The sequence below is a fragment of the Ipomoea triloba genome, chromosome 9 (assembly GCF_003576645.1).
Source record: "Ipomoea triloba cultivar NCNSP0323 chromosome 9, ASM357664v1".
Classification (NCBI taxonomy): Eukaryota; Viridiplantae; Streptophyta; class Magnoliopsida; order Solanales; family Convolvulaceae; genus Ipomoea; species Ipomoea triloba.
In genome coordinates this window covers 14,045,029-14,068,910 of record NC_044924.1, presented here as the reverse complement: position 1 = coordinate 14,068,910, position 23,882 = coordinate 14,045,029, and the positions used below count along the sequence as shown (strand labels likewise).

The window sequence follows — 23,882 nt, the reverse complement described above, 5'->3', positions numbered from 1 at the left end:
GTGATAGCGTAAATGTAAACGGGGTCTACGATTACGCTACGGATACGTGTGTTACGGGTGGTGAGGAATGTCGTTCGGCCGGTCAGACGGTCGGTCTACCGGTCAACGACTGAGCGGTTCGAAGCTATATCGCTCTACGGGTGACGAACAGTGATAAAGAGTAAGCAGGAGAAAGACAATCGGCAAATCGCAAGTGTATTAGTGTAGTACTAATGAGTTCTCTCCTTTCCAGTGAGGGGAATGACCCCTATTTATACAAAATGGATTCACTATGCACATGGTGTCTGATATGCAAGTGGAGGGCATATGGGCTGTCACTCCGCAAAATGCGCATCGGTTTGCTCGAAGTGGTTGAGTTACTCGAGGTGATGAAAACACGGATCCCTTGTTCCCGAAAAGTTGTCGGTCGTCACATCAAGCAACTGTTGCGCTCGTGAGCCTCCAATCCACAAGGTGTGTTGCTTCCGATCATGCGGCTGACGGACCGGGTGACCGTCGACGGACCGGTTGGGTGACCGTTGACGGACAGGTTGGGTGACCGACGGACAGGTGATTTACGAACTGACTAGTACATGTGCATATTTACCCATCAAGAAGAACCAATAGATCCATCATTAGCATATGTACGATCAACCATGAAAAAAAGAAAACATAACTAACTGATACCATATGAAAACTGAATATTCTGGATTAATCACATATTCACATAATACTACATAATAAATACTATATAAGAATTACAGCAAGACTAGGATACATACATCTAATCTGACTAGAATACATAGAAAAATTCCTAAAATTCATTTGCCAACAAAAGAAGAAATCGAGTTTCTAAGTTTAATATACGGAGTATTTGCCGAGCTGACAGGTGGGCTGCACCCTGTTTCAGCCGATTAGCTTAGCGAGTTTTGACTCTGAACAAAACGACACAGTTTTTCACCCTTTAGTTGGCTGCTTCCCTAGGATCCCCTGGTCCATAATTGCGCCAAATCTGCAAAAGCATGGCCCTCTCTTTTCTATCTTTCTCTCAAAATCGCTGATATAATCGACGGCTTTTTCTCTGTCTAGAGAAACCCTAATACCATATTTGTTAGAAAGCTCCAGGAGCTATGGGGCCTTTGATTTTCGGCGTTCAATAGCCAAAGATCCCCTTTCTGGCGCAGGTTATTAACAAATTTTCGCAATCTTGATTACTTGATACATATATTTATATTTATAAAACGTTGATTATATGTCTTTAATTTTTGGTTATATGGAATTGTAAGTTTATGCTTAAAAATTGATTCTTTTTTAATTTTCCTGTTTTTTGTTAGTCATTTGGTTTGGTTTCTTAAACCTTACTTCTGCGATTATAAGAACTATTCTTTTTCTTCAGTTGGACTTGAGAAGTGTTGTATTTGGGAATTTAGACGAGGGGTTTAGCAGTGCATTTCGAATATTGAGCTGAAGAAGGGTTGTATGTAATGGGTGACAATGTATTGGATGATATGATAATGGACCTTGATTTGAACCAAGAACCCTCAGACCTGCCAACTGAGTCAGTTTTAGGATTTAGGTCTTTCTTGAATGATTTAGAGAGTGCACAGAGTAGGATAGAGGAGAGAATCCGACATCTCGAAGCTGTCACTGCCCGAGTTTGGGAACGCCATAGGTGGCGCCGTGCTCGAAGTTCTGTGGAAGCCAATATTTTGGTTGGACAGAATGTGAATGCGGAGGGTGATGAGGATGCAGCGGGTGTGAGTTCTGGTAGTGGGAGAGGGTGCAAAAGGGATAGCAGTCATTTAGTGGCGAAGGCATTGGCAATAGATTCTGAGGTGAAGAAGGTTGCTAAGGATGGTGGAACCTTTTTTGATTGTAATATATGCTTGGACATGGCACAGGAGCCTGTTTTGACTTGTTGCGGTCACTTGTATTGTTGGGCGTGCTTTTATCAGTTGCCATATGTTGATTCTATGGTCAAGGAGTGTCCCGTTTGCAAGGGAGAGGTTGCTGATGGCCATGTTATTCCTATTTATTGTAATGGAAACAGTCATTGTGAGACGGAATTGGTGTCTGGTGTGAAGATACCGCCAAGGCCAAAAGCTCATCGTGTAGAAAGTGTTAGACAGCAGCATCTGACCCGGGGTTTATCTCATATTCCGGTTGCAGAAGCACTTAGGCGGATTAGGGCAAGTATTGGAATGGGGGATCCCCCAAATCGACCAGAGCCTATTGGCATTAATGCAAATGTTCCTACAACTTCTCAGGAGTTGCAAAATGCAGATGGCAGCCATCGAGTACGCTCCCGTGTGTTTTCAAGGGTGTTTTCTGAAAGCACTGCTTCTCTGTCATCAGAGCTAGATAATGCTCAGCGGATATTTGAGGACCTTGCTGCATCAATTACTGATCGCATATTGCAAAGAAACAGCGCTCAAGGTTCAACTGCTGCTGATGCAATGCGAGCCGAAGATTCTTTTGGAAGAGATGAAAATGTTGCACGACTGGAGCATCCAATTCTGGATACAGCCACCGAGATAAGTTCTCCTGCATCTGTTGCTTCATCTTCTCGAGGAAATGAAGATTCTGATGCTGTTGTACAATTGGGAAACCTGATACCCACTACAAGTGGTGAAAGGGATCAGCCTTTGCCACGCACTCCATCTTATAGGAGAAGATTTAGTTTGTTGAGGTTTTCTGACATTAATAATGAAGTTTCCCGTGAAACTAGAAGAAGAAGATTGAACTAATGACTTCCAACTACTAATAAAAGGTAAGAGTTTTACATTTTTCATCTTGTACTCATGTTACCTTGCTAATCAATGTCTGACCGAGTTAACATATTCTCAGCTTTAGAAGCGTAGGCAGAACACATACAGCTACTGCCTGATTTGACGATTGGCCAATATGGAGGAACTTGTGATACACAGTTTCATCAACTAGAGTTAGCCACATGGAGTGTAACTCAGTTGTATACTAGGAAGTAGGTTTCGGTTAAGCATCTTTATTGGCTTAAAGCTGTTGCTGGGCTTTACATGTTTATGTGATGGGATCAATGAATGTTATGAATTTTTCAAGGCTACTTCCAACTTTCCTACTGTCATTAAAATGAAGATTCATTCTCACCTCCATCATTGCATAAACTTCGAATTACTCTCTTTAACATTCTTTTCTTGGATGACGAGGGAAACCCCACAACCCTTTTTGGGTGTTGGTAAACCTTGCCTTGTGACCCGACAAAGGACTACAAGGAAGTAAACCAGCCTAGGTTACCCGTAGCTAACCAGCTCAAACTAAGGGGGCAAGGATACGGACGCGTGACCTTGTGGTTACAAGTGTGGATCTCTTGTCATCTTGGGGTTACCCTCTTGTTCACATTCTTGATTGCTTTTATTATTGCCTACTACTCTTTTAAGTGATTTAATATATTTGGTTTGGATAAATGGCAAAGCTCAGGCTTCTGCTTGCTGAAAGAAAGGATCCAAAGGTGAATGGGATGGCTGCTTACAGTATACAATGCCAACATGTTGTCCTTATCAAGTGTATTTGTTGTTTCCTGCAAGCAGGGGTGGTATTCTCATGGACATCAGATTCATTATATTGTGAGTTTCAACTTTCAACTTTCAACGCATCAATGATCAGATACTTTGAATTTGAAATGAATGTTTATCATGTTTTCAAGTATGCAACAACGTTAAAGTTTAGTGAATTTGAGCCTTATTTTCATTAAATCAATCATTGCACTCGTTCTTTGACAATAAAGCTGTTCATTTATCAATTAATTCAACCAACAATGTGTTACTGCTAACAATGAGCTTAGATGAGAGTCTTTTGTAAAAAATTGAAATTTTAAAAAAGAAAATGTAGTGGTCGCCAACACTCCATTTGCCCCAGCGGGTCTGTCATGACTAGCGTGCACCAATTGTTATACCATGGATTATGGTTTATATTGCATTGTGAACAGCTGAACATGATCCAAAAATTGTACCTTTAGTTAATAATTGTTGTACATGTAAACAAATTGAAAGTATATAGCATACAAAATATCTTAACAAATGTTGGTTTATGTAATGCGTCTGCAGTTAACATATTTTGTATTTGCGGTTAACTGTTTATGTGTTTGTAGTTATCATTTTATGTGTGGAATTTTTAATTTCTCCAATTTTCTGTAATAATAATAATAATTGAAATAGGGAAAATGTATGCGGAGGAGGAAGGGAAAATGCATGGCATGTGCAAAGCCGGATTCGATCAATCGACCTAGGGGATTGTTCACGCGTGTTTTGTCTACTTCATTTGTAAAAGTCTTTTTCTTTTTTCTTTTTTTTTTTTTTTTAAATAAAAGCATATCATTAAGAAAGGTACGAAGATAAAGAGTTAACAATGAAAGAGGGTGGAATAATAGTCCACACCCTACGGTCAGACATAGAAAGGGATTCCCGAGCTAGTAAGTGGGCAATCCGATTCGCTGATCACTTAACGAAAGATAAAGAAACATCAACAAGAGATGATAATAAATCGTTTACATTAGAGAGAATAAGGTCAAACTGAGAATCAAAGTTGGATGATTTTAGACTCTGAATAACCTGCAGAGCATCGGTTTCGACAAGGCAGTGAGAATATTCTCCTTTAGCCAACTGAGGGCTTCACGTACTGCCATTGCCTCAGCCTCCTTGACAGTGTATAAGCCGCACCATGGTAAGCTAGTGGCTGCCTTGAAGTCACCATGTTCATCGTGCAAGATCCAACCATAACCCATACGGCCTCTGGAAATGTTGACAGCAACATCCATGTTCAGTTTAAGTTGACCATGCGCTGGCTTCTTCCATCTGATAATGTTGGCTGAATGCTGAGGAGGGGAGATATCATCTTTATCGTGCACTAATATCCATTCAATGAGGTGAACCTTGGCTTTCTCCACAATGATACTAGGAGTAAGCAGGACATTATTCCAAACATATTCATTCCTTGCATACCATATGTACCAACAAATCATGAGCATCAAGTTGCATTGATATTTATCAAGGAGCTTACTATTGTGAGAGAACTAATCACCAATGGAATCTGCTGAAGTTGATGAAATATTGATATTGGACAGGCTCCAACATTGAGATGCTATAGGGCAGTGCGCAAGAAGGTGCAGGATGTTTTCATCAGAATTTAAGCACAATTTGCAGAGAGGTAAGCAGATAACTTTCTTTGCTCGAAGGAGGTCTGCTATTGGGAGACATAATGAACAGGCTTGCCACATGAAAGTTTTCACTTTAGGAGGAACTCTACACTTCCATAAGGATGCCTAATCTTTTTTACTGTTATTTGGTAGAACACCCAAAAGACCTCGATAGTAGCTTTTAACAGAAAAATAGTCCCGATCCTCACCCATCTAAATCAGCTCATCATCCTTGTTGGAGATGGGTAAGGGAATGTTGGAGATGAGGGACACATCGCGGTGGTTGAAGATCTCCTTAATTATCCCGATGTCCTAACATTTGGATTGGCTATCGAAAAGGGCAGAAATAGTTGCATCATGCATAAAGGGATAAGGTGGTGTGGAAATATATGGATTTGAAATGTCTGGCAGCCATTTGTCTTTCCAAATCTTGACCCTGTTACCATTGCCTATCCTCCAACGACTGTTGCTACGTATTACTTCCTTAGCAGTCAAAAGACTATTCCTGATAAATGAAGGGTTGTTGCTTGCTCTTGCTTCTAAGAATGAGGATCCAGGATAATATTTTGCTTGACAAACTCTCGCAACCAGAGAGGAGGGATGCTGAATGAGTCTCCATGCCTGCTTACAAAGAAGAGCATTATTAAACAAGTCAAATCTACTAAAGCCAATACCTCCCCAGTCCTTAGGTACACACATGTTAGACCATGCCTTCCATCGTATGCCTTTCCGACTGCCATACTCGGCTCCCCACCAAAAAGCATTGATGGCACACTCGATATCCCTCACAATGTTATTTGGAATATGGAAAACACTCATAGCATATGAGGGGAGGACCTGAATAACACTTTCAATGAGCACTTCTTTACCAGCTCTTGAAAGGAATTGATGATTCCAACTGTTAATCTTGTTGAGGACTCTGTTCTTCAGAAAGCCAAGAATTTCTGATTTGTTTCTGCCAATGAGGGAGGGTAGCCCAAGGTAATTTCCAGAATTTGCCACACCGTCAACCTGTAAGATATCGCAGATGGAAGTTCTCAACGTATTTGTGACATTTGGGTTGAAGAATAGGGAAGATTTGTTAAAGTTGACTAGCTGACCAGAAGCTGTTGCAATATTGTCAAGAATACTCTTCATAGTGTTGATTTCTAGGATAGTAGCTTTACAAAACAGAAAGCTATCATCTATGAATAGGAGATGAGAGACTTTAGGGGCACCCTCGAGCAACCTGAATACCATGAAGAAGGCCTCTTGTTTCAGCATCTTTGATCATAGCACTTAGGCCTTCGGCAATGATAATGAATAAATACGGGAAGATTGGGTCTCCCTGCTTGAGACCTCTGGTTGGTAAGATAGGGCCAATCAGATTACCATCATGAGAAACATGGTAGTTAATAGTACAAACACATTCCATAATGAGAGATATCCATTTATCATCAAAACCAAATTTGCGTAGCATAGCTTTAAGAAGAGGCCATTCCACCCAGTCAAATGCCTTACTTATATCGAGTTTGAGAGCAGTGAAACCTTCTTTTCCTTTTCTTTTGCGCTTAAAGTACTGGTGAGTTTCAAAGGCCAGCATAATGTTTTCCGTTATCAGTCTTCCAGGTACAAATGCGCTCTGGTTCTCAGCAATTATCATGTCCAGTAGGGTTTTCAATCGGTTTGCCAAAACCTTTGAAAAAATTTTGTATGCCACGTTGCAAAGGGCTATGGAGCGGAGATCTCCCATGCTTTCCGGAATGGATTTTTTTGGAATTAGGACAATATGAGTGCTGTTAAGACCTTGCGGTAGCTTTCCACTAGCAATGAAATCGTTACACAGATAAGTAATATCATTGCCAAGAATATCCCAAACAGCTTGATAAAAGCCGGGATTAAAACCATCCGGCCCCGGGGATTTGTCGAGGTGCATTGAAAAAACTGCCCGTTTAACCTCCTCCCCATTAGTAAGCCTTAGGAGGAATTGGTTCTGAGAAGCTGTGATTTTGGGCTGAATGCAATTGAGAACAGGACTAGGGTCTCCTGAGGCTGAAGTGAATAAATTAGTGAAATAGTCAAGAATTACCTCATTAAGCATTGGACCCTTCTCCACCCAGACTCCGGCGGAATTCATGAGCTTGCTGATGGTATTTTGCCTTCTTCTTTTTTAGACTGATTTGTGGAAGAAATTGGAATTCATATATCCATTTTTGTGCCAAAATGCTTTCGCCCTTTGCTTCCAATAGGTGTTCTGCTGATGGAGCAAGTGAATACACTTCTTCTGTGTGGCAGAGAAAGCAAGCAAACCAATGTTGTCTGATTGATGTCTGAGGGCATCCATATCTTTGAGGCATTGGTTGATATTAGGTTGAAAATCCTTAGATAGATTCCTGCCCGAATCCCAGAGGGCTTTACTACAAGTTCCAAGCCTGGAGATAAGATCTGCACCTCGAGAAGCAACCCAAGTGTTTGCTACGAGAGCTCTACATTCTGATTCTTTAATCCAAAGGTTTTTGAACTTGAATTTGGATTTTCTTCTGACCTTGACTGTGGGAATCAGATGCATAAAGATGGGCAGATGGTCACTTACTGGAGTGATGGCAGATTCAGCCACTACTTCGCCAAACAGATCAAGCCATGGCTGGGAGGCCAATACACGATCAAGGCATTCTTGAACCCAGTGAGGGGTTCCTCTACCTCTATCCCAGGTGAACTTATGGCCCTGAATCTCGAGGTCGGATATGCCGGAACTAGTAATTGCAAAATTGAAACCATCCATAAGCCAGCAAGGTTGAGGATGATGGCCAATTTTCTCGCTAGGGCATCTGATGTCGTTAAAATCACCCATGATGACCCAGGAGAGGCTACTTGCCTAGAGAGTTCGCGGAGGAGCTGCCATGAATCGCGCCTCTTGGATCACTCCGGATGGCCATAAAATACGGTGAATCTCCATTGATTAGGAATGTTTGGAAGAGTTAAATTGACAACAATATGGTAGAGATAATAGCTTTGGATCGAAACTGAGGTATTATCTGCCCATAAGAGAGCAAGGCTTCCACTGTGTCCCACACAGTTCACAACAAAAGAACTCGAAAGGCCTAATTTGGATTTTAGGGCCTGGACTTTGCTATTAGTTAAGAGAGTTTCCATAAGAAATATGATTATTGGCTTCTTAAGGTGGATCAAGTCCACGAGAAATTGAACTGTAGCAGGGTTCCCAAGCAGTTTTCTTGGTTTGCATGCTCGTGGGAATATTATATGCCTGAACCCAGAAATCTACATGTGTGAGTTGTAAGCCATGAGGTGAAGTGCCTGGGTTGATCTGTTTGAGAATGAGAATGCTTTGTTCAAATGACCAGGGGCATTCGGTCAGGACTTTCCGGATATCAAGTTCATGAACAAAGTAGAAGAGATAGAGATTGGTAGCGACTTCCTTTGCCACAATTCCTTTCTTAGGTCTCTAAACTAAAGCCACAACTTCAACCGGCGAGCCCATCTTATTTCTGAAAAAGATGTTCTGCTCATTTGCCTTGGGTGGCCTCAGATTTCACATATCCTGTAAAGAATTTTCAATGTGGATTGTTGAACCAGAATCAATCTACCAAGTGTTAGTATTAACATCTGACATATTGGCTTCAAAACAAATAAAAGAGGAGATTATACCTTTCTCAGCTATCCACTTCTTAAACTTTGAATAGTCTTTCTTCATATGTCCCTTCTTATAGAAGAAGCATTTTTTAAACTTCTTAATGTTGGCTTGAGGGGTTACTTTCCCTTTCCCTTTAGCCGAAGTAGAATGCTTCCTAGACTTAACTTTAGGCTTCATGGTTGTAAGTATGACACTCTCCCCTATTGCTCTTGAAGTAGCTTCCTCTCCTCTTGCACCACACATAGTGATTAGATCATTAATGGACCATTTCTGGTCATGTGCATTGTAAGATATTTTAAAGGGGTTATACTCAGAAGGGAGAGTATTTAGTGCAAAGTGCACCACGAGTGATTCTGGGAGTTTGATCTCCATCTTGTCAACTTGAGCCGCAATATCTCGCACCTGCATTATGTGACTGCACACACATTTGGTGGGGTAAAAACGAGTTGAGGTGAATCTCATGATCAAGGTACTTGCCAAGGCTTTGTTTGAACCAACAAACTGGGCGTTGGTGGCCTTAATATGCTCTTGAACCTTCACAATGTGGTCAACCGTGCCACGAATATCACTGGGAAGCCAAGACTTGATGAACATAATGCATAGACGATTGGATCATTCCCATCTAGAATAAAGCTCTCTGTCTTCTGCAGTGCTTTCCGTGGTGATAGCCGCAAGTTTCGGATGGTTGAGGGCATAGTCCATCTCGTGCCAACCAAAATAGAGGAGAATGACATCTTTCCATTCTTTATGATTGTTTGAGGTAAGTGTTGGTATGTCAATGTTCATGACAGTTGGGACAGTTGCTAAAAAACAAATTTTAAGTTGGTTAAAATTAGAGCACTAAGGAACTAAAGTACCTATTTTACCAATGTAAATTTATGCAAAAGATATATTCAAATGCTATAAAAATTGCCCGTGGGTTAAATTTTTAGGCAAAATGAACCCATCTTGCCAAATGATAGAACTTGAGAATAGGGTACAATTTGGATTTTTGGATAGATGTGGGCTAAATTTTTAGGCAAAATGAACCCATCAAGCCAAATGTTAGAACTTGAGAATAGGGCACGATTTGGATTTTTGGATGTTCTATCCTTAATGATAAAACCATCAAACTATATACTGATTCATAATCCCTGTGGGTAAATTATGAACATAGTTCAGTATTTCATCCTAATCAATCCTACAAATACAACAAAATTTCATGTGGGCTAAATTTTGCCATATCGCATAGAATTAATTACAAGGTTATTGCCAATTCTTTATGTGAGTTAATTTGAAGACAATTTAAGCAATTAAAGATGTTGTGGCTATTCTTTAATTACAAAATTGTAATCACTTGGCAAAGGGGAATTTAAAGCCTAGCAAACTGATTAAACCAACATATGATAGCCAATCATTAGGTATACTCCAGGGAAAGTTGGTCGAGACGAAGCTCAGTTAAATACCAACTCCTTAAACAAAGTAGCGTCGCAAGGGGACTAGTAGCAACAAGGCGTTCAAGCTAGGGCCATAAAACTAGTATTCCTCCCCAAGAAACTTCCCTAAGTCACGTGTTCTCATATTTGAAGTAAAACTGTTTGATTGATTCTAAAAAAAAAAAAGAAAAAAAAAGAGGAGAGTTCACCTATGGTTTAGGCTTTTTTTTTTTTTTTTTTAAAACGAGGGTGAAATATCTTTTTAATATACCTTAATGTGCTTTAAAATGCACGAGTAGAGTAAGAATGGAAGAGTACAATAATATGCTTAATCTATCCAAGGCACTAAATTCACCTAAAAGGCACTATATCATGCATAATAGGCATAAAATTCATACCTAAAAGGCTCTAAATTTATACTTAAAAGAACATGTTGAACTTGATTTATAGACGAGTTGAGGTCTCTCCGGAGTACCCAGTTTGTGGAGGAGCGAATGAATATGTTATTCATGTTTTTTTGGACTGCCCTATGGCGCATGAGGTTTGGCGCGTTTCTGGTCTGAATGTTCACACTGCTAGTCATGCCTCCTTTGTGGCTTGGCTTCATGATGTTTTCATGCTGTTTATGATTAAGCAGATTAATATGGTGGCGGCTATTCTAGTTGGTTTGTGGCAGGCGCGCAATAAAGCCCTATGGAATGGGGCGATAACCAAGCCACATGGCGTGTGGAGGGCAGCTGTGTCATCGCTACAACATTGGGCTCAGACATGTGATGCTGTGGAGGTTGGTGGTGTGTCTCACGCTGGTAGTATGCCTCATGTGAATAGCGTTGCTAGCTTGGTGTGTAGGGTGGATGCAGGCATTGATTTTGCGATGGGTAGAGTCTTGTTTGGAGCTTATTTGGCCATCAGTGAAGAGGGTTTTATAACTGCTATTAATGGTACTTTGGACTGTATTCTTGATCCCCTCTTGGCCTAAGCTATGGCCTGCAAGGAAGCTTTAAAGTGGATTAAATCGCGAGGCGTGATGGAGGTCTCTGTCCAATCTGATTGTCTAAATTTGGTCCAGGTGTTGGTAGGAGGATCGGTCGTTAGGTCTTACTTTGGCTCTATTGTTTATGATTGTAGGGCGATTAGTAACTCGTTTTCAAGTTGTGTATTTCAGTACATTCCTAGACCAGCGAACCGAGCCGCTCATGCTTTGGCTAAAGCGGTGGGTTCTCATCTTGTTCGTTTGAGTTGGGAGGTTTTTCCACCTCCTTCTATTCTTGATTTCATTTAATATACCGGTTGGCTTTCAAAAAAAATATGCTTTTCTAAAGAGCATAATTATAACAATAGAATAATTAATGCAAATATGCAATAAACATAAAAGAACATGCTCAGAGTATACATACCACAACTCATACTCTACAATTGAATTGTAACACTTAATACAATTTAAACTGAAATTTTAATATTAAATTTAAAATTCAAACAAATTGAAAGCTTAATAATTTGTTCAAAAATTGAATAATAATTTAACATTAACTTTAGGCAAAAAAAATCAATTGGATAAAAATATTAGAAGAAGCCAAATATGATGAAGAAATTAAAACGTTAGGAAGCCCAAAACCAAACAGGCCTAGAATTTTGTTGTTTTTTTTAAGGAGCCTAGGTTTGGCCCAATGGCCCAATATCTTATAACTTTATCATCTTCTTCATAAACTAAGCGTAACAGCCAGAACATAGAGCAGCCCCGGCGAACAGGACAGAACAACAGCTAAAATGACCTGTGTCGCCGAAAGGAGAGTAGACAACAGTATCGCCGCTGGGAAATCCAGCGCCCCCACCTAGCCTCGTCACAACGCCAACACCATTGTCATTCATCTCTGTTCGCGACATCTCTGCCAGCCGACGGTCTACAGAACACGACTTGCCTTAAGGTCGTGCTTCAGTCGCCATTGATCTATGCCCATCACCGGAAAATAGAGGTTCTAACAATGGGTGCCAGCGACCGAAATCCGGTAATGAACAGTAGGCGTCATCCAATATTCAAAACAATTTTTTGTTTTTTTTTTTGTTTTTTTATTCCTAATGCAGAAAATAAAAAAATTTCCAGCAGCCTAGATAAATATAACTGCAAAAACAACATTCATATATGTTCTCAATTATACAATAATGTATATAACATATGTAAAACTATAATATGCAATCACAAAAAAAAAAAAAAAAAAAAAAAAAANAAAAAAAAAAAAAAAAAAAAAAAAAACTAGGTAGAGATTAAATTGGCTCTAATACCAAATGTAGGCACATAATCCACATTTAAGCATGTTATATGTGGCAATAAATGTAAACCCACTAACCTCCAGCCATAGCTTTATCTTGTTGATTGCTTGTGTCCTTTGTGTTTAACAGTAAACAAGTAGATGTTTCTCTCACTTCTCTCAGTACTCTAGATGGTGTATGAGTCGTGAATTGAGCAATGAGAGGACTAGGAGTCTATTTATATACCTACATCCCATTAATGTAGGTAACCAATTACCTAATGTTGACTAAATACTAATACTTAGTTAGTCTAAATAATTTGCACCACATAAATACTTAATATTATTATTTATGATAATAATCCTAATAATAATAATACTAAAAGAAAATGTTACACCCGTCCCCCCTACAACGGTCCACTTCCTTCCCTTTTCATGGGCTATCATGACTTCCTCACTAGCACATCAAGACTCATTTCCTTCTTGGATCACCATTTTCTTTTACCACCCTCTTGGCCACGATTTTCGAATAAAATGGGTCCCTGAGGCTATGTCCCATCAGAACTTTTAGAATTATTGTAAAAAATTAATTACGAAATTAAGAAGAAAATATATTTTATAATTGGTTTAATGGCGTCACTGTTTCAAGGAGTTAATTCCAGCAATGGTCCCCCGACTATGTTGATTTTTCAAAATTAGCCCCCATCTTTCAATTTGGACGAAATAAGACCTAGACTATCAGATTTATTCCACCAATGGTCCTTCTGTTAACATGGATGTGAATTGTCGTTAACATAAGGGGTAAAAGAGTACTTTCAGTTGCTATACGACCGGTTGACTATCTAAGACCCAAAATCCCCAATTGTGTAAGAAATTTCCCTTAACCCTAAGATAGATAGCGAGAATGAAGTGGGAGTTGAAGGTCTTAATCCGTTCGTACAAGGCGCAGAACAACGAAGAAAAACGAGGGCAAAAACAGGCAGAACATATGCTGTGGGGATGGATTCGGCAAGTATGTTCTTCATTTGACTTAAATTTGTCTTGTTGTCTAGCTTTAGGAAGACATAAAGCATGGAAGTGGGGACCAAATTTGAGATTTGTATTGTGTTGTTTATTATATGTTGGTTTGATAAGATATATATATATTGTAGATTGAAATTCGTAGAGGTGGAGACTATTGTTGGGGTCCATTGTTGTTTGTTTAGTGTTGAATACTTTTCTTGTTTATTAGTGTATGCACATGTTCTATGTTGGGGACCATTGTACTATAAAGTAGTTGTTTTTGCATGAAATAATACTGTAAAGTTTACTGCCTTGTTATTTAGTGAATATCATGTTCTAGAAAGTAGGTGTTTGCAATAAATGCACTGTAAACTTTATTGTAGTGTTGTTGTTTGTGTAGTGTTTGTCCTAAGTAGTGCATTGTCTTTATTATTAAAAGCAAGACTATTTACCCTTACTTTAAGACATGGAGGAAGATTAGTTCAAAGTTTACCACCTAAGTATATCGGTGGTAATGTCAATTCATTTAAAAAAATGGTAGAAGACGAGTGGGGGATAATTTGTTTAAAAGAAAGGGTAATTGAAATAGGGTATAACATGGATGACCCATTAAGGTACTTCATTGTCACTGGAAATGGGTTGCAAGAATTGGTTGAAGACTGTGAAGTTTGGAATTTAGTAAACCAGTGTGGTAGTCCCAAGGTGATAGAAATCTGGATTATAAAAAGAGGGGTTGGTGATGATAGTAATGGAGAGGGGTGTGGTGGCAGTGCAAAAAACTATGAAGAATCTGATGGTAGTGATGATAGTGGGGAGGAATATGATGGTAGTGAAGAGGAATTAATTTCAGATGCATTAGGTAATGATGATAAGTAGTTTGATAATAACATAGATGTGAATGTAGAGTATAGAGGATTACATGATGTAGAGGTCCAACACCAAGAAAAAGCTAGCTTGGCTGCAGTAGCATGTGATGAAATTAGCTACTCTGATGAAGGAAGCATTGTAGGCAGTGATGGTGAGACAAAAGGAAAGAAACTGCCAAAGTTTTTGAAAGTGATAGAAGGTAAGTGTCCTAAATTTTCATTGGGATTGACCTTTAGGGATAAGGGAGAGTTTAGGGAAGTTGTTACCAATTATGCAATCAAAGAAGGGAAGGAAATGAAATATGTAAAAAATAACAAAGTGAGATGTGTGGTTAAATGCAACCATGAGAGCTGCCCATGGCCAATGACCCTTAGATTTGCCACAGATGAAAAGTGTTGGAGGATAACTGTTTTAAAGGACAAGCATGATGGATGTGTTAGGACCAAAAAAAAAATCAATGGTGAATTCCACCATTGTTGCAAAAAGATGGAAACAATATATTAAATACCATTTGGATTGGAAAACAAACCGATTTTTATCTAAAGTGTGCACTGATGACAATTACACCATAAGTAAGAAGCAAGCCTAGAGGGCTTTAACAAAGGCTAAATGTGAAATCAAGTGTGAGGCTGAGGACTATTTCAACAGGATTTGGAGCTATTGCAAGGAGATAGAAAGATCAAATCCTAAAACTACATATGTTGTGAAGTTGAGTGACATGCTTGAGGATGAAAAAAGAGGTTTATGAGGATGTATATCTGCTGGGAAGCTACTAGAGAAGGGTTTAAGTATTGTAGAAAAATCATAGGACTAGATGGTTGTCACTTAAAGACTAAAACAATTGGGCAATTGTTGACAGTAGTTGGGATTGATGCAAATGAAAGTATATTCCCAATTGCTTATGCAATTGTAGAAGGTGAGAACAAAAACTCTTGGACTTGGTTTCTACAGTTGCTAAAGAAAGATTTGGAGATTGATGCTATCTTAGAAAATGACTTGACAGTGATGTCAGATAAGCAAAAGGGTCCCATACCAGCCTTTGACAGTGTGATGCCTGGTGTTAGACCTAGATTTTGTGTTAGACACTTACTCTCCAATATGAGGGTTGTTGGTTTCACATCAAATCCAGTCAAAGACAGCTTGTGGAAGGCAGCTAGGGCATGTACAATGAACAGTTTTAAGGCAGCATTACAAGAGTTAAGAAATGTTGATGAAGGTGCATTTGCTTGGCTTGCTAATAAGCACCCATCAAAGTGGTCTAGATCTCACTTCACTGGAACACCTCATTGTGACATCCTGGTAAACAACATTTCAGAATCTTTCAATTCAATGATCATGGCAGCAAGGGAAAATCCTGTCATTAATTGCTTGGAGTTTATCAGGAAAAAATTAGCTATCAAGTTATTTGAAAACAAGAATAAGGCAAAAAAATGGAATGGGGTCATTTGTCCAACAATTGTGAAAAAGATAGATGAAATTGAGAAGCAAACAGGAGGGTTGATTGGCTATCAATGTGGTCCCACGCTCTTTGAAATAATAGGGACAGTTTCTGGGCAGTACAGTGTAGATTTAGGAAGCAAGTCTTGTTGTTGTAGGAAATAGGACCTAACTGGAATCCCTTGTAGCCATGTAGTTTGTGCAATATGGATGAAGCATGGAAATGGGTCAGTTTGGCATTATGTGGATCCTGCCTACTACATTTCCACATATTTGAAAACATATGAGGGTTATATCAAGCCTATGGCAGGTTTTGAGGAGTGGCCTGCCACAAACAAGGAACCTCCTTTTCTACCAGTGTATAATGCTAAACCTGGAAGACCTAGAAAGCCGAGAAAGAGATCTGGAGGGGAGACAAGTAAAGCTGGTGAGTCTAGTAGACAATCTGTTTACTTGCCAAGGAAGCATGTGACTTTACATTACACTAAATGCAAATAAGTATACCATAAAAGTAGGAGGTGTCCACAATATCCAATTGTTAGACCTCCAAATCAGGTTACAAACTTTCTCCTTATGTTTATTAATTAAGAATTTAGGATTTGGAGCTTATTAATTAACCTTTATGTCTAAACAACACAAAAGAAGAGGAGAGCCAACAATTGCAGTTTCAGTCCAGCAGGAAGCCCAAGTCCAACAAGAAGCCCAAGTCCAACAGGAAGTCCAACCTGATGTAATTACTCAACCTGAGATGGAAGATAACCAATGGGAGATTCCATATGAGATATTAGATGCTCATTGGCATCAAGTATTAGTTCAGAGTGAGGACATTGAAGGAGGTAATTTGTTGTTCATGCACTATTACTCCAATTCAATTATCAAGAACTAATCCAATGGAAGTTTTGTAGGAATTTCATTAAGTAGCACAAATAGAATTGCAGTCCAAGAATTAGGCTAGGATCAGTTCAAGGACCTGCTCAACAAGTCAAGCCACCAAGTGTAGAAATTGCTAGAGGAATTCAAGGACCAACTAGAGGGAAACAAGCCAAGCCACCAAATAAACCAAGCAGGAAGAAACTACCTATCAAGAGGTATGGTACAAGATCAGGGGGATTCATGTCGATATTCTTTGGGAATGACAAAGATCCAATCAATTTGGATTAACTCAGTGTTTAGTTCAAAGTTTTTTGGATAGGATGTGCTGTACTTTTGGATATTATAACTTGGTTGATTGGTGTATTAGGTCTATTTTGAATACTACTGGATATTAGAACAAGGCAGCAGATTTGTGTATTAGCTCTGTTTTGCAAACTGCTAAATATTAGAACAATGCAACAGATTGGTGTATTAGGTCTATTTTGATGACATTGCAAGCATAATGTTTTTTTTTTTGTTATGAAATGGTACTACAAATGTACTGAAATGCTATTGGTTATGAAATGCTACTGCAATTGTTTAATGGTATTGCAAATGTAATGTATTTTGGTTATGAAATGCTACTGCAAATGTATTGAAATGCTACTGGAAATTACACATAACCACTTTGTTTATTTTCAACAACACTAACATTCTGCTTTCATTACACAAAACCACTACTATTGCCCAACACAAAAACCTTATTTTTCCTAAGTGCATTGACTGCTATAACTACCAACAATAAAATGCATATCACAATCAATGCAGTCACTATCCTAGTACACTTACACTGTCTACCATTGCTTCTTTGCTCATAAACCATAGCATGTAGCCTCATTTTAAGCCTTGTTATTTCTTCTTCATCTCGATTTATCCTTCTTAATAGTTCCGGAATAATTCTTCTTGATCTTGCACACATCGGGGGATCATACCATTTAACAAAACTACCCATTTGCCCTCCCTACACAAAAAATCACAAAATTGAGAAAAAAAAACATTTATGATTCGTCCAACTATGAAAAAAAATCCTAACAACAAAATTAAGACTCACATGATCGAATCAGCACTCCCAATACCTTCTACCTGGATTCTCATTGGTCCAAGAAATTTGTAGCGTCAATCAGATGAGCTTTTAGTTGTATACCTTGTAGACATTTCAATAATAGAGGAAACACCCTATATTTTGGTCTATTTTGGAGAAAAATAAGGTAGACGAGACAAAAAGGAAGAATAAACAATGGAGCTTTGTGTTTGGTTGGAGATGGAGTTCTGCGTGCGTAAAGGAAGGGTTTATACTCGACCAGCATAAAGGAAGAAGAAAGCCAGGAGCGGAAATGACCATTTTATCCCTACACTAAAGTCTATCTAACATCCATGTTAACGGAAGGACCATTGGTGGAAGAAATCTGATAGTCTAGGCCTTATTTCGTCCAAATTGAAAGACGATGGCTAATTTTAGAAAATCAACATAGTCGGGGGACCATTGCTAGAATTAACTCTTGTTTCAAGTGTTGATTACTTGATTTTCTGTCTAGGGAATTGCACTGACCTACCATCTAATACCAATAATTGCATAATACTCCCATGGAGTTTCTGAAATCAGATTATGTACCTCGAGGTTTACAGTCAACTCTGACTCTCCGAGAAAACTGTGACCAATAGAGCTGTTTGGGAAGAATCTCTCACAAACTCCTCGTCCTCCCCAAAACTTCTTCCGCTCAATCCTCATCAGCATGATATACGTCGGCGGGGTTCAATTCTCTACTGGTTCCGATGATTCATCTTCGTCTCAGGTACTTTAAGACTTAGTTAATATTTACCTTCTCAAAAGATATTGTTAATATGCGGGCAGAATCTCTAAGTAAAGATCGGATCCTTTAACTGTAAACGATACAATCGCTTGAGTGCTGATATGAATCACTGCATGGTGTATTCTCGAAGTATAATTTTCTGACCTGAATTGTTCTTGAGGAAATGTGAATGAAGTTGTGAGTGCTTTTGAATTTATATTCGTGATATTTATATGTTTTGCAATTTGCACGTACAATTTTCTCGAAAATTGATTTTATTTTTTCCATATATTTGCAACGAGTTCGCATTTTGGCTCTGACAAAAACCTCTCCTGCTTTTGAATAATGTATTTCGTCTGGTTCTGTTGTTATTTGTGTTGCATTAGCCCCAGTACCTCACTATCTTCCCTACTTCAGAATGGATTGGTAGAAATATTTCTTGGACTTTGTGGGCGGTAGAAGCGTAACCCTTGGGAGACTAGTAAAGAGACCAAACATAGATGCAACTCTAACTACAAAAGCTGTAAATGAAGATGTTTAGTTTGAATAAATCAATATGGTTGCGTGATCTTTTAAGGCTGATGCTCTACTGGAGTGTTTTGACTCTATTAAAGCGGAGATGCCTACTAAAGAAAACTGTTTTATGATAATATGAATTTGGATTAAGTAAATAAGAAAGTATAAAGTTAATTTATGGTTTACAAAATGTTAAGGCAAATGGAAAGTTAACTTGTCGGACCTTCACTTGAACTCTTAGATTTACCGCTCTAACAATCTACTAAATTATAGAGATATTTCCTTCCCCTTTTTTTCTCTAAACAGGGAAAAGATATATTGATGGCCTTAATGGAGCATCCTGCTTTGGTATCTGCATCATCTTCATTTAGTGCCATCCAGGAGAGGAAATTTTCTCTTTCCAATGACTCTCATTTGGTAAGAACAAGACAAATTAAATGGGTCTATATTTTCCAAAGAGAATATGCAACTGTGGATCCTTCACTTGTTGATGTAAGTTAATAGTTCTCTCTTTGTTCAGTAACTCTACTTTCACCAGAGCGATTAAGCGACTATTGATCCTGCTTGTTGATATCATTAAAAAATATGCCATCAATTATATTGTTCAAAATATTAGTATGCTTCTTCTTATTGTTTAGTATTGCTTTTCACCATCCTTTTCCTAGTTGCATCCACTAAATATTACTCCAAAGCTTTTTACATTGCCTAAGTTTTATGTTATTTATATGTCAAAAGTAAACTTGCAGTGGAGTGATTTGATTTTCGTTTTAATATTATTTCATTTGCTATAGAAATTTTACCTTTATATTAATTCTCTGATCTGGGGACTTGATTGTTTTCAATTCTATAACTCATATATTCATGAAAGGCTACAAGGTGTTTTCTTCCATTTTGCATTTGATGTTCACTCATGTAGTTCTGGAATTCCTTGTCAGACTTCTGTTCATTTTCTTTTTCCTCACTGACAGTTTAATACTTTCTTGTTGTAATATGAAAGTTGGTTGGTACTGATGAGGCAACAACCTGTGTAGGTCTTATCATACGAAACCCACAAAGTGGAATGTAAGGATCCAAATTCTCTATAGGTTGTGGTTTCATGAAACTGTCTGAAGTACATCCCTAACTATGCTATATTTCTGTATTGGCTGCAGGATCTCTGTTGCCCATATGGATTCTCCAAGTATTGTTGAAGTTGGCCTAACCCAGATGTTATCTTCTGTTCTTGATCAAAACAGTGACACCATTTTGGATGTATTTTTCTCCCTTCAATTTGTTGCTGTATTAAGCTTTATTTTTAATAAGCTCTTGAAACATTCTCATAAATTTCTAAATTCTAACTTTGCAAGGATATGATGTTCAGGTGCATTTAATTGGTGGTTTCAATGATGTCTCACATCAAGTCAGGGCCAAGTTTTCCTGTTGTCTTTAATTTTTACAAGATGTAGTTACCCACTTAGAGGCAACATAGTAAAGTTGAATCTGTTGGGCTTTTTGTGCAGCACGAAAATGGTGTTACAAAAAGTCATGAAAAAATAGAGGGATATTCCTTTCCCCTGTGTTCCAAGATAGTTGAAATTCTGGGAAAGAGCATCAACAAGTTCAATATTCAAACTCTACATGTTCTTGGTCATAACACTAGACAAGATTCAGAAGGAAATGCATACCCAATCTTCAATGGTTTCCTGGTAATTTGGACATGTAGATATGGTGGATCTCTGCTAGTTTTACTCCTTCAATATGGCTCATTTGTTTTTGCTAGGTGGAAACTGCCACTGGATCAATTTTTCCAGCAAGCTTTGATGGAACTACTAGATGTCCTGATGAACTCGTTAGGAGAATCCGAGTGACTGCTTCTTTTGAGGATCCCAGTTGGCGGGGTAGACTGCTGGAGACATATGACACTCAGTCTGACAAATTCATAATTGCTCCTTGTGCTTGGTAAATTCCAACCTTGAACTTATGATTTTTCAAATAATATAAGGAAATTAAACCTAGTTATTCCCTTATTTCTGAAGAAAGTCATATAGATGTTGATGCTCACTTCTCTTGCTATTTCTGTTTTACTCTTTAGTTTGACGTCTTTTACTGAAACATTACTCAGCTAGCTATTTTCCTCAGTATATGTTTTAATTTTTTCATTGATTAGGACCAATCTTCAAGTACATATTGCTCTATCGTATCAAAACCTATCTGATCCAGAAATCCTTCGTATGTGTTCCACTTCACCTTTTGCTGAGGCTCCTGACTTTGTGGATAACCAAAGAAGGTAAACATGTCTATATTTTGCCAAGTACTGCTGCATTACCTGTTTTCAGGTCCATTCACCCAAGATCATTTTATTTGTAGTCTTGTAGAAAAGGAAGGAAAAAGGTGCATATTGGTATATCTCAACATATGACTACAATGCACTTATATATATACACAGATGAAAGTCTTATAGGCTACCCAATCTAGCTAGGTGGGAACAATATTAAGCTGATAGTTAGATGGTAGCTGTCGCATCCTTAGCATGTCAACAGTCCCTCTGTAATTGGAGCATATATAATTATATATCATGAGCACCCTGACAGTTACAAACTTATCATTATCCTAGGCCCTTCAAGAATTTGGTGAATATCTGCCATCTGGTCATTTGAGCCAACAAATGATGTAAGAGTTTCTCTTGAAGCAACCTTCTCTTCAACAAAAATGCAGTCAAATTGGGGGTAATCCCAGCCAAGATGGCAAGAGATCCACACTTGTAACCACAAGGTCACGAGTTTGAATTCTTGCCCCCTTGGTTTGAGCCGGTTAGCTATGGGTGACCTAGGCTAGTTTACTTCCTTGGGGTCCTTTGCCGGCTAGGATCACAAGGCGGGGTTTCCCTCGTCATCCAGAAAAAAAGGTAGTCAACTTTGATGTGTTTTGTAGTCTCATGAAAGACCAGGTTGGATGCAATATTTAACACCACTTGAGGTCACCAATGAGTGTTTTAGATCCTAGCTTACAAAGCTTTAACTTGGTAAGAAGATGCTTCAACCATATTAGTTCACACAACCACACATTCCAAGTGCCAATACTCAACATTTACACTTGATTTTGCAACCACATCCTCCTTTTTTGAAAGAAATCATGCTATCACAAAAAAGAACACAATATCTTAATGTTGACCTAATATTCTAGGAGCATCCAACCCAATCGATTTCTATATAGCCAACAATCTTTAATCCATGAACCTTGTATAACAAACTAGTGCTTGTGCCTTAGGATTCTGATGATTGCATCCTTGTGAGACTCTAATGTGAGAACACAAAGAATGGGCTTACAACACTTTGGGGAGCTAAAATCAAGGGATTACATATTTGTTGAGTATCCTTGATTGAGTCATTATCTTTAAGTGACTCTGACCTTTATACGGAGTAATGGTTAGCAATAATCATATTTGTTGGGCTGGGCCAACCTAGGCCTATTCTTTTTACTTTCATACAAGGGAAGTTGATCCTATGTAAGTAAACTATAAATAAATGTACAAATAATATGTAGTTTAACAATTATAAATTATGTAATAATTTTAATTAAAAATTTTGAAGTATAAATTATAATTTATAAACATTTTTTTTACAAATTATTAATTTAAAGATTTTTAATAAATTAAGTGGGCTGGGCTGGTTTGTCAATCTCAAAATGTGGGTTGGCCCAAAGTGCCCTACATGACAATTTATATCATGGATCGGGATCCACAGCACTATGGACCCTGATTCAATATACAGAATTTGATTTCATAAAGTACAGAATTCATGTTCATAATGCACAGAATTATATAGCTGAGAGCACATAAACACTTACACATAATACATAGCATTCATGTTCATAATGCACAGAATTCATGTTCATTATATCGTATTTATGTGTGTGTATTATGAACATGAATTCTGCACCTTATAAAGTCAAATTCTGCGTATTGGACCAGGGTTCACAGTGCACTGTCGACCCTGGTCCACGATATAACGATTGGCCGCACATCGGTGTTAGGCCTACAAAGTATTGTAGGATAGGTATCTTGTTTTTCACTATGGTTCACTTTCAAAGTGAAAATTTGTTTACCTTGTTCTTATCTACTGACCACTAAATACTGTAGGGACTGCTATCATGGTTAATGCTATTCTTTCTGGTGATAGTCGAGTCTAGTCCTTTTGTACTCACCATTGCTGTTAGCATTTAACATTTAATTTACTGAGGACTGAGCTTTAAATTGATCCTCTCTCTCAGGCAATGGGAGTATGTATTGGAACACCCAGACTGGAGAGAAACATTTCCCTCCAAACAGCCCCGAATATTTGAGAGGACTGTTGATGGGAGTTGGGTCAGGCACCCTGTGAGGCCCAGAGGCTCTACATTTGTGTATGCCAAATAAGCTTTCATTTCATTTCATGCCGTTGCAGACAAATGTATTACCTAATTATCAGGTTTCACACCCAGGTTAGCTTACTTGCTCATATTATACAATTGCAGTTGCTTTTCCAGGGGATGTATTTGACCACAAATAAAAATGTCATATATTCTGTATAAGCCACTTGGACATCTAAAGCTTATAAATCACCCGAAATAAAACATATAACGATTGCTCTTGGCTTTTTGAATTTTGTAGATCAAATTAAAGTACCTGTGAGATTTCTGCTCTGTAAGATTGTATTTAATTTAGTTGTTTTGCCTTAATGTTGTTTAATTTAGTACATGGTGTTGACGCTATAGTTTTGCATAATCTTAGGTTGACATATCATCTAACTTATTATATTATGAGTTTTTTCCGGTTTTGGTCCTATGACTTTAGTGTCTCTGTCAATTTAGGTACACAACTTTCATTCCTGACATAAGTAGTACTCGATTTTGATTTTTTTTCCCTTGACTTTGAGTTTTTTCCACTTTAAGTCCTTTCGGCCA

The 23,882-nt window shown here is 38.3% G+C and overlaps 6 protein-coding genes across 12 annotated transcripts; 4 read left to right on the top strand and 2 right to left on the bottom strand.

Annotated features, from left to right (window-relative positions):
- Positions 1-970: 970 nt before the first annotated feature.
- On the top strand, positions 971-3,707 carry LOC116030726. 3 transcript variants are annotated; one of them, XM_031273043.1, is made up of 3 exons: positions 971-1,163; positions 1,314-2,749; positions 3,433-3,707. In XM_031273043.1, the coding sequence occupies exon 2, from the start codon at positions 1,464-1,466 to the stop codon at positions 2,724-2,726; it is 1,263 nt and encodes a 420-aa protein (XP_031128903.1). In that variant the 5' UTR covers positions 971-1,163; positions 1,314-1,463; the 3' UTR covers positions 2,727-2,749; positions 3,433-3,707. The 3 variants fall into 3 exon arrangements, with proteins under 3 accessions (XP_031128903.1, XP_031128902.1, XP_031128901.1); XM_031273042.1 differs by lacking the exon at positions 3,433-3,707 and adding an exon at positions 2,827-3,105 and having other exon boundaries at positions 972-1,163; positions 1,376-2,749; XM_031273041.1 differs by lacking the exon at positions 3,433-3,707 and adding an exon at positions 2,827-3,105 and having other exon boundaries at positions 972-1,163.
- Positions 3,708-5,458: 1,751 nt separating this feature from the next.
- LOC116029594 (uncharacterized mitochondrial protein AtMg00310-like) lies at positions 5,459-6,283 on the bottom strand. The gene has a single exon (XM_031271644.1). It carries the CDS (start codon positions 6,281-6,283, stop codon positions 5,459-5,461), a length of 825 nt encoding a protein of 274 aa, XP_031127504.1.
- Positions 6,284-7,295: 1,012 nt separating this feature from the next.
- On the bottom strand, positions 7,296-7,976 carry LOC116029593. Its single transcript, XM_031271643.1, has one exon. The coding sequence runs from the start codon at positions 7,974-7,976 to the stop codon at positions 7,296-7,298; it is 681 nt and encodes a 226-aa protein (XP_031127503.1).
- A 2,646-nt stretch (positions 7,977-10,622) lies between these two features.
- LOC116029592 lies at positions 10,623-11,171 on the top strand. The gene has a single exon (XM_031271642.1). The coding sequence runs from the start codon at positions 10,623-10,625 to the stop codon at positions 11,169-11,171; it is 549 nt and encodes a 182-aa protein (XP_031127502.1).
- A 2,866-nt stretch (positions 11,172-14,037) lies between these two features.
- Positions 14,038-16,242, top strand: LOC116029591. Its single transcript, XM_031271641.1, has 4 exons — positions 14,038-14,299; positions 14,345-14,506; positions 15,167-15,870; positions 15,961-16,242. The coding sequence occupies exons 1-4, from the start codon at positions 14,038-14,040 to the stop codon at positions 16,240-16,242; spliced, it is 1,410 nt and encodes a 469-aa protein (XP_031127501.1).
- A 2,045-nt stretch (positions 16,243-18,287) lies between these two features.
- On the top strand, positions 18,288-23,674 carry LOC116028690 (protein N-terminal asparagine amidohydrolase). 5 transcript variants are annotated; one of them, XR_004100194.1, is made up of 10 exons: positions 18,288-18,449; positions 19,269-19,454; positions 19,960-20,024; positions 20,114-20,213; positions 20,323-20,361; positions 20,462-20,647; positions 20,722-20,900; positions 21,109-21,228; positions 21,556-21,846; positions 23,211-23,317. XR_004100194.1 is itself a non-coding variant. In XM_031270480.1 (9 exons), the coding sequence occupies exons 1-9, from the start codon at positions 18,390-18,392 to the stop codon at positions 23,353-23,355; spliced, it is 1,005 nt and encodes a 334-aa protein (XP_031126340.1). In that variant the 5' UTR covers positions 18,288-18,389; the 3' UTR covers positions 23,356-23,674. The 5 variants fall into 5 exon arrangements, 4 of the variants coding, with proteins under 4 accessions (XP_031126340.1, XP_031126339.1, XP_031126341.1 ...); XM_031270480.1 differs by lacking the exon at positions 21,556-21,846 and having other exon boundaries at positions 19,269-19,379; positions 23,211-23,674; XM_031270479.1 differs by lacking the exon at positions 21,556-21,846 and having other exon boundaries at positions 23,211-23,674.
- Positions 23,675-23,882: the final 208 nt, after the last annotated feature.

Excerpts from the sequence above, each read along its gene's own strand:
- LOC116029591 (XM_031271641.1), top strand. The coding sequence starts at position 14,038 with ATGGATGACCCATTAAGGTACTTCATTGTCACTGGAAATGGGTTGCAA. Across the intron at positions 14,507-15,166 it reads GTTTTTGAAAGTGATAGAAG|TAGTTGGGATTGATGCAAAT; the intron begins GTAAGTGTCCTA and ends AATTGTTGACAG. Across the intron at positions 15,871-15,960 it reads CAGTTTCTGGGCAGTACAGT|CATGGAAATGGGTCAGTTTG; the intron begins GTAGATTTAGGA and ends ATATGGATGAAG.
- LOC116029593 (XM_031271643.1), bottom strand. The coding sequence starts at position 7,976 with ATGGGTGATTTTAACGACATCAGATGCCCTAGCGAGAAAATTGGCCAT.
- LOC116029594 (XM_031271644.1), bottom strand. The coding sequence starts at position 6,283 with ATGAAGAGTATTCTTGACAATATTGCAACAGCTTCTGGTCAGCTAGTC.
- LOC116029592 (XM_031271642.1), top strand. The coding sequence starts at position 10,623 with ATGTTGAACTTGATTTATAGACGAGTTGAGGTCTCTCCGGAGTACCCA.
- LOC116028690 (XM_031270479.1), top strand. The coding sequence starts at position 18,390 with ATGATATACGTCGGCGGGGTTCAATTCTCTACTGGTTCCGATGATTCA. Across the intron at positions 20,025-20,113 it reads CGAAACCCACAAAGTGGAAT|GATCTCTGTTGCCCATATGG; the intron begins GTAAGGATCCAA and ends TATTGGCTGCAG. Across the intron at positions 20,648-20,721 it reads CAATCTTCAATGGTTTCCTG|GTGGAAACTGCCACTGGATC; the intron begins GTAATTTGGACA and ends TGTTTTTGCTAG.
- LOC116030726 (XM_031273043.1), top strand. The coding sequence starts at position 1,464 with ATGGGTGACAATGTATTGGATGATATGATAATGGACCTTGATTTGAAC.